The sequence below is a fragment of the Micrasema longulum genome, unplaced genomic scaffold (genome assembly GCF_059751315.1).
Source record: "Micrasema longulum isolate JH-2025_06_02 unplaced genomic scaffold, ASM5975131v1 h1tg000938l, whole genome shotgun sequence".
Taxonomy (NCBI): Eukaryota; Metazoa; Arthropoda; class Insecta; order Trichoptera; family Brachycentridae; genus Micrasema; species Micrasema longulum.
Genome location: NW_028278129.1, coordinates 93,981 through 110,742, shown reverse-complemented (window position 1 = coordinate 110,742; position 16,762 = coordinate 93,981). Strand labels below are relative to the sequence as shown.

At 31.4% G+C, this 16,762-nt stretch overlaps 1 protein-coding gene across 2 annotated transcripts; it reads right to left on the bottom strand.

The window, feature by feature from the left end:
* Positions 1 to 548: 548 nt before the first annotated feature.
* Positions 549 to 16,038, bottom strand: beta'COP (coatomer subunit beta'). 2 transcript variants are annotated; one of them, XM_088232028.1, is made up of 19 exons: positions 15,939 to 16,038; positions 15,339 to 15,497; positions 13,795 to 13,987; positions 13,118 to 13,266; positions 12,312 to 12,486; positions 11,499 to 11,604; positions 10,951 to 11,031; positions 10,372 to 10,505; positions 9,343 to 9,642; positions 8,393 to 8,483; positions 8,083 to 8,248; positions 6,671 to 6,840; positions 4,372 to 4,540; positions 3,547 to 3,772; positions 2,854 to 3,007; positions 2,219 to 2,348; positions 1,601 to 1,791; positions 864 to 990; positions 549 to 735 (listed from the first exon to the last, which is right to left on the bottom strand). In XM_088232028.1, exons 1-19 carry the CDS (start codon positions 15,939 to 15,941, stop codon positions 694 to 696), a joined length of 2,766 nt encoding a protein of 921 aa, XP_088088154.1. In that variant the 5' UTR covers positions 15,942 to 16,038; the 3' UTR covers positions 549 to 693. The 2 variants fall into 2 exon arrangements, with proteins under 2 accessions (XP_088088154.1, XP_088088153.1); XM_088232027.1 differs by lacking the exon at positions 15,939 to 16,038 and having other exon boundaries at positions 15,339 to 15,503.
* Positions 16,039 to 16,762: the final 724 nt, after the last annotated feature.

Sequence of the window (16,762 nt, the reverse complement as noted above, 5' to 3'; positions counted from 1 at the left end):
AATAAACAAAAATTATAAATAAATATGTGTTTTCTTGAATAGCTAAATTTATTGAAACAAAGAGGGAAAATATTTTTGAGAATAGTTTACAGGGTTTATAATCTGTCATTTCCTCAGCTCTTCCATTGGTTGAGTTTTGTAAAGTAAAAAAAACTCTTGCCGGTCTTAGGACGGGGTAGTGACCCTAGTTAGGCTGGTAATAATATAGTAAAAAAAAAAAACAACATATAGATATAACATATGCATAAGCTCTTTATTAGTATTTATGTATAGTTCCCCATCTTGTTTTTTTTGTGAACTGTTTTGTAAACAAATAAATAAATAAAATAAGAGTTGTGTTTTCTCTCTGTTGAAATAAATTTAAATCTTAATAACTCCCTAAAGTGAAATCCAGCCTTGTCTACAAATATTTGGACATAGTCAAAATATTATTGACATATTTATTACCTAATGAGGAAAAAATAAATGGTCCCATTAGGTATGTCATAAAAAAAAACAAAAGCAGTTTATGGGCCACATAAAATACAATAGGAAATAAAAGTATTGGAAAATTGCACAACGTGGATTTATTGTTAGAAAATTACTGGAATAAAAACAATATTGAATCCAATGTAAGACTTGTTGTGAAAATAAAACAATTAGTAATATATTTTTTTAATATTTGCACATAATATATTTATTTTAATAAAGTAATTACTCCATCTGATCTAAATCTTCATCAAGTAGCCCTTCATCCTGAAAAAAATGTAAACGAGATTATATCTTTTTTTCCGATAGTGAAAAAAAAACCTAGCAAATGAATGTAGAAATTTTGGGAAATATAGAAACTTTTTTTTTTCAAAATAATAGTGAATGTTGCTTACTGCTAATCCTTCAATGTTGTCATCGAGGTTAAATTCAGCCAGGGACGCTTCCAAATCTTCTTCAGATTCTTTATCGAGCATTTCCTCTACAGATGCCGTCGTTCTTGCAGTTGATGGTCGCCTCTCTCTAACAGAGAAAAAAATAATTAATCAATAAATAATTACTTTTAAAAATATAAAAAATGGCAACACAAGACTCGATTTTTATAGCCTAATTAGTGATTTAAATACTACTGTTACCATTTAAACCATGAAATTATAAAGACTATGGATAAGCTGTCAATAATAAAGCTACGTCAAAATATAAAATGCATTTTTAAATGTTTATTTAAAGTACAATATATTTTATTTATGAATTGTTAAACTGAAAAAAGTTTCAAACAAAACTATTAGGAAATTTGAATGCAGATTTCATCTAAAAAGAAATAACTAAAGATCCAGATGAATTTTACATACACTTTGATATCTAAAGATAAAGTATTTATTTTTATAGAAGCGTTAAAATGTCAGGGTGAGTGCCTGATTGAATTCATTTACCATTTTCCTGAGTTTGGGGGGTGACAATAGCTCACACTAACGTTAGTTAAATGGCATCTCTACATGCCGAAGCTCATGAAATTTATTTTGTGTGGCTTTAGTAAACGCTATACATAGAGAAAATAAAAAACAAACCTTCTGAATCCAAAAATTCACAATGTTTTCAAGCTAACTTATAAACAAAATTACTTTTGACTTACTTGTCATTCTCTTCTGGAGATTTTTCAGTCTCTTCTGCCTTGGTCCATCTTCCATTTTGCTGTGCAGCTTCCATTTCGAGTTCCAAGTCCCGCTCTACATTGGATAACTGTTCTGAAGCCAAGTCGTGCTGTAGTTGCTTTTGTAATGCTATGCCACAATTTTTCTGGTAATCCTCGAGCAAAAGTGATTTCTAAAAAGAAAGAAAAAAAAACAGATTTACTTATTGATTATCAAGTTAAATGGCACGGCAGTATATTTTTCCTGATATATTTTAAAAAAATATTCTATGTTTTTATTGCTGTATTCATTTCTAATAAGTATTGGTCCATTGTAATCTGTCAAGAAAGAGTGGAAAAAAATGAGGAGGGTTGGTGTTCTCTATTATTTCGGCCATTCTCTTAAGCTGGGTACCTATATGACAGTTAATTGAGTTCAAATAGGGGTATTTATTGCTGGTGGAATGAAACCACGGCCGATATATTTGTACATAAAATTAAATATTTATAATAATATTAAGTTGAGAGTATCAATATTATTAGATTTCTTTTATTGACAGGGGATAAGTAGAATTTTATACACATTACTAAACTAATTATAAAATAATTTATGAAATGCACCTTATATTCCGGGAAGAGATTGTCATATGTCGCAGGATCTGCTAGTGACTGTCCAGTCTTCTCATTAGTGACTGACGCCTGCTCTCGCCATTTTTGTACTACTTCAGATATGCGGGAAGGTAAGTATGATCTGTAAATTTAAAATTAAATAAATAATAATTTAAAATCACAAAAAATACCACTCAAAATATTTTCATTTATGAGCCATTTTCAAATGGTATGAAAAAAACTGCTAGAATTTGGAAATTGAGCTGCGGTATAATGAGGAGCTAAGCTCAGGCCACTGATGCGGAGTTTGGCTTGATACGGGATTACATCAAATGAAATATTGCATAGAATCACTTCTGTAAAGTGCCTTTGAGGGGCGGAAAATGGCCCTACATAAATGAATAGTAATAATCCAACTAATATTATATTTAAAATGTGTACTACTGAACTTTTATAAAACAGAAAACACGAAAATAATTGAACTTCATAGATTTTTACAATTACACATTTCAATACTGAGAGTGTGAATGGCACTCTTTTCCGACGTTTCAGACTATGTTACAGTGTCATCTGGGTTGATGTTGATTTATGAAAACAGAATGATTGATTCCTACTTAAATCTGGTACATATTATATTTTAATATTACCTGGCAAAGAAAGCGGCCAGTGGTAAACTATCCCCTTGAACTAGAAGGTCCAGACATCCGTCCAAGTCTCCGAGTAAAAATTTCAATAGGAACTTCATATTTGCATTACCCTCTTTAGTATTGCTTGACATGTCTTGGAGTAGGGCTTCATTACCTAAAAATTACAAATAAACTATGTAAAATAATACAAATGGCTAGGTATTTTTAGCCTTTCCCATACTGAAGCTCCATAAATTTTAAATGATCCAAATGAGGTCTTTTGGGACCTTAATGCACCTATCGACCTGCCCTGACGTGCTCGCATCCCGGGCGCTCGTTGCCGAATTAATCAAACAAAGAAAATAAAAACATGGAGTACGTGAGAGTCAGTGTTTCTCAAATAAAGCAATATAATTTATTTAAACTTTTGGTGCTCATTTTAAAAGTTTAATAAAAACGGACACAACACTTATGTTCAGACCTAATATTTATTTTTCAAATCGAATGTTTTGGGTAGGTAGGAAGAAATTGCATTAAGGCAATATGCCCGCCCCTATGTGTATATAAACTGTATATGTATACATAGTGTTTAAATTTAAAGATAAAGAATATGTCGTTTACCATGGCAAATTATAATTAAAAATTAGGTCTACATTACCTTTCAAAGTTGGCCCTAATACCGATGAATGTACTAAACAAAAAATAATAATTTACCTGAGCTAGTTGCCAGAGTTAGGAGTCCCGTGTCATCATTGGCCTGTCGGAAGCAGTGGTCAGCGAGCTGAAGGTCCGACTGCTGCATGGCCAGGTCTGCTAGTCGGAGCCATCGCTGTGGGCTATCAGCCAGGAGTTTGGCTTGTTCCGAATCTCCCAACTGAAGAGCCAGCTCGAATCGGTGCTCAGGGTCTGTGGAAACTGCTAATGCTTGGTGTTTGAAGCCCTAGAATAAAAAAAATAATGTAATGATAACATACTCATTATAAACACGTTTGTAACAGCAAAATACTCGATAACTAAACTAAATAAATATTTCATTAGCTTAGTTTTATATTCATTCTCTAAACTAAGCCCGTAAAACTTATAGTAAAGCATCATTTTAATTTACAAATCCACACTATTTTTAAACCATACCAGAAAGACAGAATTCGTGACAAAGAAGTTAGATGCATGAAAAAAGAAAGCCAGAGTACTTTAGCAGACATTAAATGCGAGGAGAGAAGTATAAAATACTCTGTATCATATTATAAGGAAAAGTTTAAAGAAAACAGTGTAGAAGACGACATATCTTCTGACTTAAAAACTTAAGAGAGTGGTTTCACAAATCCTAATTTGGAGCGGCTGTGGACAAAATGAAAATTACCATGATGATAGCCTCCGCCGTGGAGTGTCACCATAAGAAGAAGATAGAAAATTATCAATCTTATGGGATAGCTGTTTGCATAATAATGAATACCAATAATGATCACAACACAGAAGTAAAGTGTAAAACAATATATGTTACAATACAAATATGTACATAATAATAAATATGATGAATACCTGTTTTTCAAGGAAGTGGGCCACTCTAGTACGGTGTTCTTTAGGAACGGTTGGGAGTACTCTGTCGGCCGTTTCAAAGTCTCCTCTCATCACGGCAGTTTGGTACTCTAATACTGATAGCAACAGGGAATATGAAGCCACATTTAGCTCCTTGTCACCGACATATAGCCTAGAAATATCAAATATGGAATAATCAAACAACTTTTGAAACTGCCAAAATAAATAGTTTACTGAAAAATAATATTCATTCTTGAGTATCACCGCTATTTTACCGGCCAAAATATATAGAATAAGCCTAATTTTTAATGGAGAATAAAAAGAACCAAGAATTAAATGAATTGAGAAGCTACACACAGCAGACTGTAAAAGCACATTTTTATTTTTATTTTCTCGGATAAGAATCCTAAAAATAATATTGTATAATGTTGCCTATTTTCAAAATTTATTTTGTTCAGTTTTATAAAAAAAAAAACTGAGTATGCCAGTTTATAGCTCACCCATTTTTAGGTTACATATTTTGTTTACTTTTAACCTTATTCTTTGTTATAATAATTAATAAAATAATAGTTATATTTTCTCCCCTTCAAACTACATTTGAAAATATGAACGTAATTTAACGTAGTTATGCAGAAAGCGTCCAACCCTCAAAATGCTAAAAATGAGTAATGGCGGTTTCGATGGCATACTACGATATCTTTATGTGCTGAAAACATCCAAGCTCCAAGTGTTATACTTTTTTGCCAATTAAAGAAATTTCTAACCCACATCACGGCTATCACTGTTATATTCACTTTAAAAACGTCGAAGTGGTTTAACTGTTTTCTGCAGCTCTTTTTTTTTTTTTTTAATTTCTTTAATTGGAAAAAAACTATAGCACTTGGAGCTTGGACGTTTTCAGCACATCAAGATATTGTAGTGTGTTATCAAAATCGGCATTAAACTCATTTTGAGGGTTGGACGCTTTCTGCATAACTACGTCCAATTCATCTTGTCCCTTTAAAACATTTCCAAAGTGCCATAAAACTGTTACAAGAGTCATTATGTCCATAGAATGGTAACAAAAGTCAATGATACATCTTCAAATAATGAAAAATATATCTATAATATGTTATAAATATTGTGATTTTCATTAACGCTATATTTAATTAGTTTTTTTTAACTCTTAAAAGACTGTGGTAAATAATCCCTTTACGCGCGGTGATGTAACATCGTGTTACCACTATTAAAAGACGAAATATTCTTCAGAAATTTGAAAAAAAACCATAGAAATATACTATTTAATAATTCCTTTTCCATTATTTATGCAAAGAAACATGTAATTTAGCCTTGTTATAGCAACAACAAAAAAATCATAAATACGCCGCTCATATTACGCGTGTGCGTCCCTTATCGCAGTCATCAACCGACTGAAGACTGAATCTGTTTTACACTTTACTTTACTTACTTTTTTTGTCTCTTTCACATTAATACCCGCCACAGAACAGCATCTCTGTCTTTCTTGTAATGAGTTCTATCTTCGTGCTTTTTCTTATACAGATGTTTTGCTGAATTAGCGGACAATCTTTCTTCGCGTAAGGATCAATATTTTTTGTATTAACACCCAGCATAGTTATACAAATTTCACTTTTTAAATCTGGTGTGAAAATGTCCATTTGAAGATTACAAAAAATATGAGTTCATCATTTAAAAAAATAAAAGAGATATATCAAGTCTTGTGTCCTATGTCGACTAGTGTGACATCACAGCCACACAAGAGTTAAACACAGTCTATACGCATTTTTTGTGAATACAATCTCAAAACAAAGCGAGATAAACTTTGGAAATGGGTGACTCAATTAATGTTAGTTATATTTTTTAATTCACTGTTTTTAAATTTAGGTCACATTATTTTTAAGCTCTTATCAGTAAAAATCTCTACCAACAAGCCAAAAAAAAATGACCTGGTAGGCTTTTAGTTAATCATTGATCGATTAACAACTAAATGTTGATCGATTTTTGGATCGCTTAAAAAGATGACTAGTTTTTTCAACGCGGGATTCGTACACTGTCCGAAAGATGGGAGAAAGAAGTGACCAGCGATGGTCAATACTTTGGTTACTAAATTTATAAACAGTTTTTTAAAATAAGACCTCGAATTTCGGAAAAAAAACGGCGGAAGCAAAGTTGTACACCTAATGGACATGTATAATTTGTTTTGTATGAAATCATGAATTGAAGTTAAAATGCCAACCGGTTTCGGGAGATTACTGTTCCTTGTATGCATATACCGCTTAAAATGTTAATTTTATATGAGACATACCTATTCTCTTTAGGAACATATCCCAGGAGGTACATTGTGTGATCCAGGTGAGCTATAGTGACAGTTTCTCCACCAACGTAATAATTGATGCGGTTAACAGAATTAGTGTAGATAAAACAATCACCGACCCACAATCCAGTCTTGACACTTTCATTCACCTCACCCAGTACCTAAAAATAATTAAAAAATGCATATTTTTAATGATGTTTTAACCTTTTAAAATTTGATAAACTTTCTAATAATCCTACTGGTGCCGTGCAGTGTCAAAACATGAGGTGTATTTTTTATTATTTTTATTCAAAAAAGATAACTGGTTTTGGTCGTGTATTTTACTCCATTTAAATTAATAATAATTACACATGAAACTTTTAAGCATCTAGAACCCGGCCACTGTTTTTAATTATTTTTTATGGTCTAGCTAAGCTAACCAAGAAAAGGCACAAAGGATTGTATGGCGTTCTCAAAAAGATCATAAAAAGAAGGAAGACGTGAAATAGTGAGTTTTGTGACACTTGTCCCACTAAACAAAAAATGCATATAAGAGATTATTTTTATAAATAGCCAGGAGTATCTGAATATGGCGATCTTTTAAAATAATGGTTCCATGGTATCTTCTTATTGTATGGCATTTATAAGCTCTTGAAATATGTACAAATCCGGCCACCTTATTTTTATTATTACATATTATAACCAATGCGTGTAGTTATTGGTGTATTCACCCGCAATGCTTGAGGTCCTGGTTTGATTCCGGTTAAGTAAGATATAAATATTGATTGAAAAATGTGTTTTTGTCTGTAATTTTCATAGTTCTAGGACTGGATCTGGAGCTAAGACTGATCATCTAAGTGATCATCTAAATGATCAAGATACGCTGCATTTGGAGTACCAATACACCATTGGATGCGGATAAGGTTATAGTGACAATGTTATTCAGTACAAGAGTTTTATTTTATATTGTTAATATTATAAAAATCGGAAAAAATAATAAGGATCTCAATGTTAAATCAAACGCTGATTTGGGTCAACTGATAATTTTATTTGGTATTTCAAAAATCAAACAACTGTTTATACTTGTTAAGGAATTTTCAAATGAACGTTAACTACATTAGTTTAAAAATGCCTTAATATGGCAAAACGTATATCCGATTTCTTTGAAAAATTATTAAAATTAGTATGCACAAATCAGTTTTTGATTAATATTAAGATTTTAACATGGAGTTCTACATAATAAAAGCTAACAATAAATCAATAAATAAGTTAACTGCAAAAGTGAATCTCTAATATCTTGGTTTGTGACCGAAATTATTAATTGACTATTATTAATTCTAAGAGTAATCAATCAATAACATTAATAAATAAAACAGTTATTAATTACAATGTGAAATAAGTTAGATAAAAATATTAATGAATACCTCAAAAGCATCTTCAATTCCATCATCCGTTATTTGTGTATTATTTTCCTTAGCCTGCGCAACAACTGCGGCATCATATTTCAGTATAAAGTAGGAGTCTTCGGTGGCTAAACACACTAATGTACCGTTCTCCGTCCAGTAAACATGTTTCGGTTGAATTTCAATCCTGAAATGAGGCCATAAAACAAAAGATTCGTGGTTTAGTAAGAGGGCAATCACGAATGGTGCTAATGATGAAATAGAAAAGATAATTGTATTCAAGCAAAAATATACAGATCAAATAATAGTATAAAGGATTACAAATTCTTACCTTCTAATGAGTTCTAGAGATTCCCAATCGTAGAATGTAAAAGCCATGCCACTGACTGATTTAATGCCGAGCATATATCCTCCGAATATTCCTATAAATAAAATTAAGACAATGTTTATTAATAAGTATCTTTTTAGGGTGATCCCGTGTGAGTTGGATTCGCCCCGACCTTTTGGCAATTGCAGGGTGTTTCATAGAAAAAATATTTGCTTAAATCCTAGGAAATTGTACCATGTCGCAGTCGGCAGTAGGCACATTCCGTAACATTTTTGCAGTGTGTAGTGCTTGAAACCATATTGAGTTGAATTTTAGCTCATCGTGCTAGTAAATGTTATTTTAATCATTTTAATTGTCTCTTTTATTATTTGTGCGCTGTAATTTCTAGGTTTATGCAAAATCTTTGGTTCGAAGGCAAAATGTCCCGTGTCTATAGTGTTCCGCTATTGCAGATTTTTCAGGGTGCCCGAGTTTGAAAAAAAATTGAGTTGAGAAAAATTGCAGCGCTATGCAAATGCATTATTAGGTGCAGATAACAAAATATAAAACACAAAGATGGAGATAAAAAACAGAAAAAAGAGTTATTTACTTAAGAGAATAATATTGAGATGGGTGGTGATGTTGTTTAATTTACAACCAAAAGAATGTATTCTCAAAATTGAAATGCATAGATAAATAATAAGAAAGAATTTTTCAAAACATGGCTAACACTTCAGGTGCTAGTCCAGACAAGGACCATGAAATATTGCAATAGAAAAACATCTTTAGATGAAAATTAATACAAGTGAACTAAGGAATCAAACCTTAGACCTCGTGCATGATAGCCAAATTCAGTAAATATTAACAATATTTTGAGTTTGTCCAAATTTTTGCAGACATATTTCAGACATTTTTCAGTAAATATTACACGACTGAGAAAATAATGAAGAGAATCTAAATTTTAAAAGTGTTACCTTCGGCTCCATAGTCCGGTTTAAAGCTCTTTCTCTCCTTAAAGTTCTTGAATACTTTGATAGTGCTGGGAGACTCCAGGGTCGCATACTCCGAGCTGTCGCTGGCCCATACAAACTCTTGCGCTGTACCAAACGCCTTGTTCCTGAGGGCCATTGCGGTATAGATGATGTATTCACCATCTCCACTGACGACTACGAATCTGCCATTGGGATTGTGGGCGATAGTCTGAGGGAATATTTCACAGGATCCCATGTCCTTAACGACGACGGGGAGACGCTCGCCATCTTTTATCTCGGTATCTAAAATAAAAATTATATAAAATACAGGGAAGCGAGCATTAAATATAATAGAGAAGAATTAAGAAAATAAAAAGAATGATAGAACAAATATACATATTATATGGTAAGGACGAATGGTAATGTAAGACGAGGGCAGTCAAGATAGACTTGACATGATAAACTGAAAACTCAAGTCTTGTCATGTCAAAAGTAGGTAATTAAAGGACACGTATGAAAGTAGAAGAAACTAAGAGTGTACGTCAAGATAGACGCATATTGCATTTTATCATTTCTGCTTATTCTTGCTGAAACGGAATGTTGATAGTACTTTACCGGGCGTGGGATTACAGAAATTGATAAAGAAAGAGAGGAAAGTGTCAGAAACAGAGTTAATGGAGCAAAAATCAGTCCTAACAAATTGTTGAGTTGAGATTGATCGACAACTTCTATTACTAGCTATAATGTATGGAAGGAGTTGAAAGACAAATAATGAAAGTACGCTTAATGCTGTCAAACACGATCGCTCGGGCAGATGCGCAGTAAAAGTATAAATAAGATTGTATATTCATCCTTTTAAATTGGTAAAACTTCTTACGGATTTAATATTAGAATCAAATAAATATGAGATGCCTTCAAACAGTTTGAAGGCATCTTATATTTTTATTTTTTTCTAAAAAATAAAATTTGCTATTAACCTAATAATAATAATCCCAGTTTACAAATTGATTTGAATATTTTAAATTGCCATACCTTCAGGAAGTGCTTTCAGATTAGCTTGTTGTATTTCGGAATGTTTAGCCCATATGATTTTCCCTCCATTAACATCCATGGACATGGCGGGCTCCTCACGTCCTACTTTTACCATTATTGACCCCTGATCATATCTGCAAAAAAATCCATAAATGTTTATCTATTAGATTTTTACAAAAGCAAATAAATTTAAAGTTTAAACTTTATAGTAGTACATACAATAACGAGATACCATAATGTGTTGACAATATTATCAAGTAAGAAAAAATTATAAATGTATGTGTATTTTTATGATTCATAATTATTTTAATGTCATGTAAAACTAGTGCATATTAAGATGTAAGGTCCGAAAATAAAAGGAATATAAATAAATATTTTAAGGCATACTTTTGCAAAATTAAAGAATATATTTTTAAGAATTTCGCGGAACTAAATTAGTAGCATGTACTGAAAAACTTTTTATAAAAGTAAAAAGCGTGTTTTTAATATTTTATTAAAATAGGACAACAAACCAAAATGGCTTATAAAGAGGATAGTATATAATAATTAAAGCACACAAAATAACAAACTTTGACTTACCCAAGCGCCACATTATTAGAACCATGCATACATGAAATAGTCCAAACTCTTTCAAAACCATAATTTAGTGAAGACTCCAATCTGTAATACAAAAAAAAGATTACGTATTAAAAATAACATAAATAAAATAAAATAATGGAAAAACATTTAATCATTTCACATTAAGTTTTTTCAGCACAGTAATGACTAAAATCGGATTATATTAACTCATGCATGTGATAATAATTAAACACAATTAAAATTATGATTTTATAAAAAACTTTTTTTTTTTAAATAAATATTTGAGGTTTAAAATAACCAATTGCTTTTAGTATGAATTTTTGTTCTTCCTATGAAAAAAGGTAGGTAATATATGATTCATTTCTATTAGCAAATAAAAAGCATTGAAGAAATTTCGACAGAAATTACATGGTTTTAACATTTTACTATAACAAAAATATTTTACTTGTTAATTTTACACCTCTGACGTAAAAAAAATAAACTGGTTTTCATTCCAATGTTTGGTTAGGTTCAAATTTTAAATTAGAATTTTGAAGTAATTTGGGTACCTGTATGTTCCCGCATGCCAGATTTTAACAGTCCCATCTTCTGACCCTGTTAACAGGATTGGAAGTTCTGGATGGAATGATACTGCAGACACATTCTGTGTATGACCTGCATAAAAAAACATATATAATGAGAATAACCTGCATATAAAAATGTATATAATGAATAAGTATTATGCCCAATAGTCGTTAAAAATTATCCCTTCAACAGTCATAAAACTATATTTTCAGTTAACATTAACAATATTTTTTACAGGCAAAGTAAGACATGGTTTGTTTCAATCTAGGGTAATTTAATCTCTTGAGAGCTGAGATAAACCTGGCCACCAGAAAAACTATTTTTTTCTTTATAAATGGTAAGGGAAGTAAATATAAACCAAAATGATCAAAAATTATTTTTTTATTACTTACAAAATTAATAAATTTTTATTTAATTGAATAAATAATTATTAAATTTATTAAAGAAATATTTTCTTTTTTGAAAAATTATAATTTATATTAAGACAATTGATTAATCATTTGTATTTTGCAGGTTTGTCTACTTAAATACGTTCTAATAATGTAATTTCTTTGAATAAAACTCATACGTAAACGCGAAAGAGTTGCATAACTGGATGCCAGTTTGAGTAATTTGCACTCGAGGATTTTAGACAGAAACAATAAACCAGAGACTTGTTTAAAATTGCCAGTTTACAGTGTTAAAAAAAATTTGAAAACTAGAAGTCTACATATGTGTTATGCACCCAGGGACGCTACAGATTAAATCTTTACTTTACATACACAAACTATTAAAATATATGGAGGAATTATACGAACCATCCAAGACCTGTACACATGTTTTGTTTTGATAGTCCCAAATCCTGACAGTTCTGTCATCCGCTCCGCTAATCAGGTAAGGTTTATCTCCACCGTGATAATAATCAACACAGTTGACCCCTTTTTCATGGCCTTCCAGAGTAAAGTTGGCTGTGGAAGAACCTAATTGCCAAACCTAAAGAAAATAAATATATCACCAATAAAAGATAGCTCTAAAAAACATTACAATTACATACAAGAAAATTATTTTATCTCTGTAAGAAAATTTACAACAACATATATGAGCGACCCATTCAGTTATATTTAGATGAATGGTGAATCTATAAGATTTGTAAAGAATAAATTAAAAAAACACATGTAAAACTATTATATTAGTGATCGAGTTGATTGAGAGTGAGCTGATTTTGTCCACATTTTTTAGCATTCTTATCATACTGTACCATGCATATCAATGGTGGAAGGACAAAAGTTCCTAAGCAACATATACCCAACTTTACAGAAGAGCCAATTATTTATTTTTTTTAATTATTAAAAAATCTCATAAATATTTATTTTATTTTTTAACTATCTTAAAAAACCCGTTCGGGTTATATAAGAAATATTATTAGGTCTAGTCATGTTATGTCTTGTCTTGTTAGTGTAGTTATCATGTGCTTTTTCAAGTTGATTTTAAATTTGTCTCGAGTGTGTTTTTTTTGTGATTTTAAATTGACTCTTTTGTAAAGCTGCTACATGTGACTTAGGAACTTTTGTCTTTCCACCGTCGATATGAAATAAATAATGGATTTTATACTGTGTGTGTTTACCTTTACAGTTCTGTCCAAGCTAGCACTGGCAAATGTGTTATTGTCCTTTGGATTGATGACGATTTTCATTACATAATGTGTATGTCCTTCGAAGACTTGCTGACATGCCCACGCCCGCTCCCAGTTCCATAATTTGATGAGCATATCATCTAGAAAAGTTCAATTAATTTTGGTTGATGGTTAAATACCAACAGGTAATTTGGCTGTCAACACGTTGACGGGTATGCCGTCAAAATCGTGTCTCCCATTTAGAAAATGGCAGGTATTATAGCCATCAGTTCAAAAGATGCTAGAAGTGAAAAGATGGCTATATCCTACGTGAAACCGTAGTAAATATATGTCAGGAGATATTGTGTCTCTATAAAAAATAGTCAACAACAAAAGTGTTCCAGTATGTTAGTCAAATAAGATTTACTTCAAACCATCAACTACAGTCCGAATTGGAAGTGAAATATCAAAAAATAAGAAAGTATGTATCCATGAGTTCATCCGATGTCAGAAAAGTGTCCGCAAATGTGTTCACCATCGAAGTCATGGTGAATATAATATTATGTTCATCATTAAAACTTTGAGGTAATAGCCCCGGATAAGGATAATCAGCCCCGAGCCGATGATCAGCAACAGTGTTGCAATTTGAAAGTTAATATTATTGTGAATAGTTGCATAATTATGCTTACCACTGCTGGTTAGAATATACGGTTGTGTCGGGTGAACAGCGATGCACCGAACATAGTCAGAGTGAGCTTCGAAGGAATGCACTCTTTCTAAGGTATTGTAGTTGAAGATCCGAATCTGCATGTCATCGGAGCCGGTCACGATCCAATTCTTCCTCGGGACAAACTGTGCGGCTCGCACGGGGAGGTTGCATACCTACAATATCAAAATAAATATAACATAATTGTTTTATAGTGACTCCGGGCAGGTAAATGTACACGAGAACTGTACGGTTTAATGTGTTTGCTGTGAATATTTGCGTCAGTGGGTATTAAAGACAATAATTTAGTTTTAGCAACTTCATAAGTATTAAGTATTTAATTGTTAAATCAACATATTTACAAGTCAACTTTATCAAAAATTAAGTGTAAGGTACTTATTGGAGAAATTGCAACACTAGCACATTATTTTGCTATGAAATCAGTAATTTTTTGTACAGTAAATGTACATACAAATTGAAGACCTTGTTTTAAAAACCTCAAATGTTACAAACCAACCATTTTTCAGGAGAGTGTTTAAACTGAATACCACGGTTTTACTATTGTTTTAATGTCTTTCAATTAAATAAAATCATAGATATACTTTAAGTGCACTGCATAGACAAATATTGTAAACATATTTAAATATTAAATAAAATATTAGGGTGACATTTGCTGTTTTTAGACAATATTTGGATCTTTGTGGTTTATAGTGCAAACTAAACAAAAATTGGTATGAATAGTTAAAAAAAAAAATAGCAGTTTTTCAAAAACTTGTAAAGTAGTTGAACTCTCCATATTTAGATTTGTAAGATTTGTTCAAAGGGTAATTTATAAAAAATATTTTTTTCCAATGAAGGAATAAGGTTTCATACTGCACTTGTAATGCATCTCACACTCAACTAACAATGTTACAGCGGTGTTTTGTTTCTGAACTTAAAGCCAGCCTAGTCAGCAAAAAATATTGCTAAAACAATCAAATTGTATTATTACAGAGAGGGAAAATATTTTTGAGAAGGGAATATGGAAGTCTAGGCCTTACAGGGCTTATGATCGGTCATTAGCTGGTTTAAGTGGCCACATTATATTTTGTGTAACATCCACCATTCTACCTATGTTTAAACATTCACACTTTCTCAATTATTCCATTTGTGGACTTTTAAGAAGTAAAAGAGCTGAAGCCTTTATTGACGTGGGTGAGATTCACCTGGCTGAATTATTTCACCAAATAGGCAACGCCTGGATGGAAGAGTTGAGGAAATGTGGATGTTAAAACATAGGCAGAATGGGGAATGTTACACAGTGTGTCAAGTGGGTACTTGAAACAGCCAATGGCGGATCATAAGCCATGTAAATGCCTAGACTTGGAAGTCTGGAAACATGGATGTTTCTTCTCAAAAATGTTTTCTCTCTCTGTTGCAGTAAATTAAGATCTTAATAGCTCCCCAGGAAGAGAATTCTAGCCGGTCTACAAAAATTTGGACAAACTCAAATTATGTGTTGTGGATTTAAATTTGAATTCAACTTACCTCGAATCTTTTGACTTGCAACTGAGTCTCATAATTCCATATATTGACATCTCCGCTGTAGAGGGAGCACAGAAGCCACGGCTCAGTTGGATGTTGATCCACACACTTTACCCTGTCGGAGCGAGCTGTGAGCTTCCTCTTAATGTCCAACCTAAGAGGCTGCATTAAAAATAAATGTAATTAAAACGACAAAATCACAAATAATATTAATTTGTTTCAAACTACGGGCCATGATTTGCCGTAACCAGGGACACTTAACGCCGGCCATGAAATTTAGATTTCATACACGTATGTATCAAAATCGCTGATGAAATCTATGGAAATTATGCACAAGTAAACATTAAAATTACAATAAGTTATCCTTACTACCCTGAGAAAATACTCTAGTATAAAATAAATTAATCAAAATTAGGTTTGAAAAGTACAAAATACATGAATTATATCGGAAATAATCGTACGCCCCGGAGTCATTCATAAACGTCACAATGGGGAATGTAATTAAGGATAAACTGTAAACTAAAAGATAAATGGGTCTTTACCAAATACTTTCAATAGAATGTGTCGGTTTTTGTTCAATTTTAAAAGTGTTTGAATACGAACCATTGTGTTTTAGTTATTTATATGGCCTCAAAAATGTACTCTAGTAAATTGACATCAGATCCAAACATGACACGCGGCCTCCATAGATAAAATACGATACACGGTCACTTTGACAGATGTCTTCTTTTTCTATTTAATTTATTTTTCAGAGTGCTTACTTTTGAAAAGCTATTATTTTTTTATGGATAAAAGGTCATATATATTTTATTCATCTAATAGATGGGCGAATCCACAAAAATCCAGTATATTAGTTTGCAATCTAATCGTTTATAAATAAGTTGTATAAGTTGTGACATTTCGACCAAAAAAACGACATCAAAATAAATTTATTTAGTTTTGTAATCCATTAGCAAATGAAACAAAAAATTCAGATTAAAAAATAAAATATCGTTTTTGGATTTATTTAGAAATAACCTCGGGTAAGTATAATTGTAAAATTGTTTCAGATTTTTTCCAGAGATTTCTTAGTATTTAAAAGGATTATTTATTAAAATATAATTTCATACTTCGAAGATAAGAATACATTTAGTAAATAAATGTAAATAATCAAATAAAAAACTTGTTTTATTTTATCTTTGGATGCAAAATGTATTATTATTTAAACAATTATTTTGGGATTTATAAAAATAAAATATTACATGTGATTGATCTTACGGGTGTGATTTTTAGGTCTCAATGGTACAATTGTAAATGAACAATACTGAATAATATATTAGACAAGAAAACAAAATAAACCGATTGTTAAATTATTCAAAATCACGTGGTTATAGACATCTATGGATCAGTAGGAGTTATAATGTAATTAGAGACATCTACAAATGAAT

Bases quoted from the DNA above. Each gene is read 5' to 3' on its own strand.
- beta'COP (XM_088232027.1), bottom strand. From the start codon at position 15,503: ATGCAGCCTCTTAGGTTGGACATTAAGAGGAAGCTCACAGCTCGCTCC. The intron at 3,008-3,546 runs GTAAATTATTAT...TGTAATTTTTAG, and splicing joins AACTCTGGCAACTAGCTCAG to GTAATGAAGCCCTACTCCAA. The intron at 991-1,600 runs GTAAGTCAAAAG...TTTCTCTGTTAG, and splicing joins TCTCCAGAAGAGAATGACAA to AGAGAGGCGACCATCAACTG.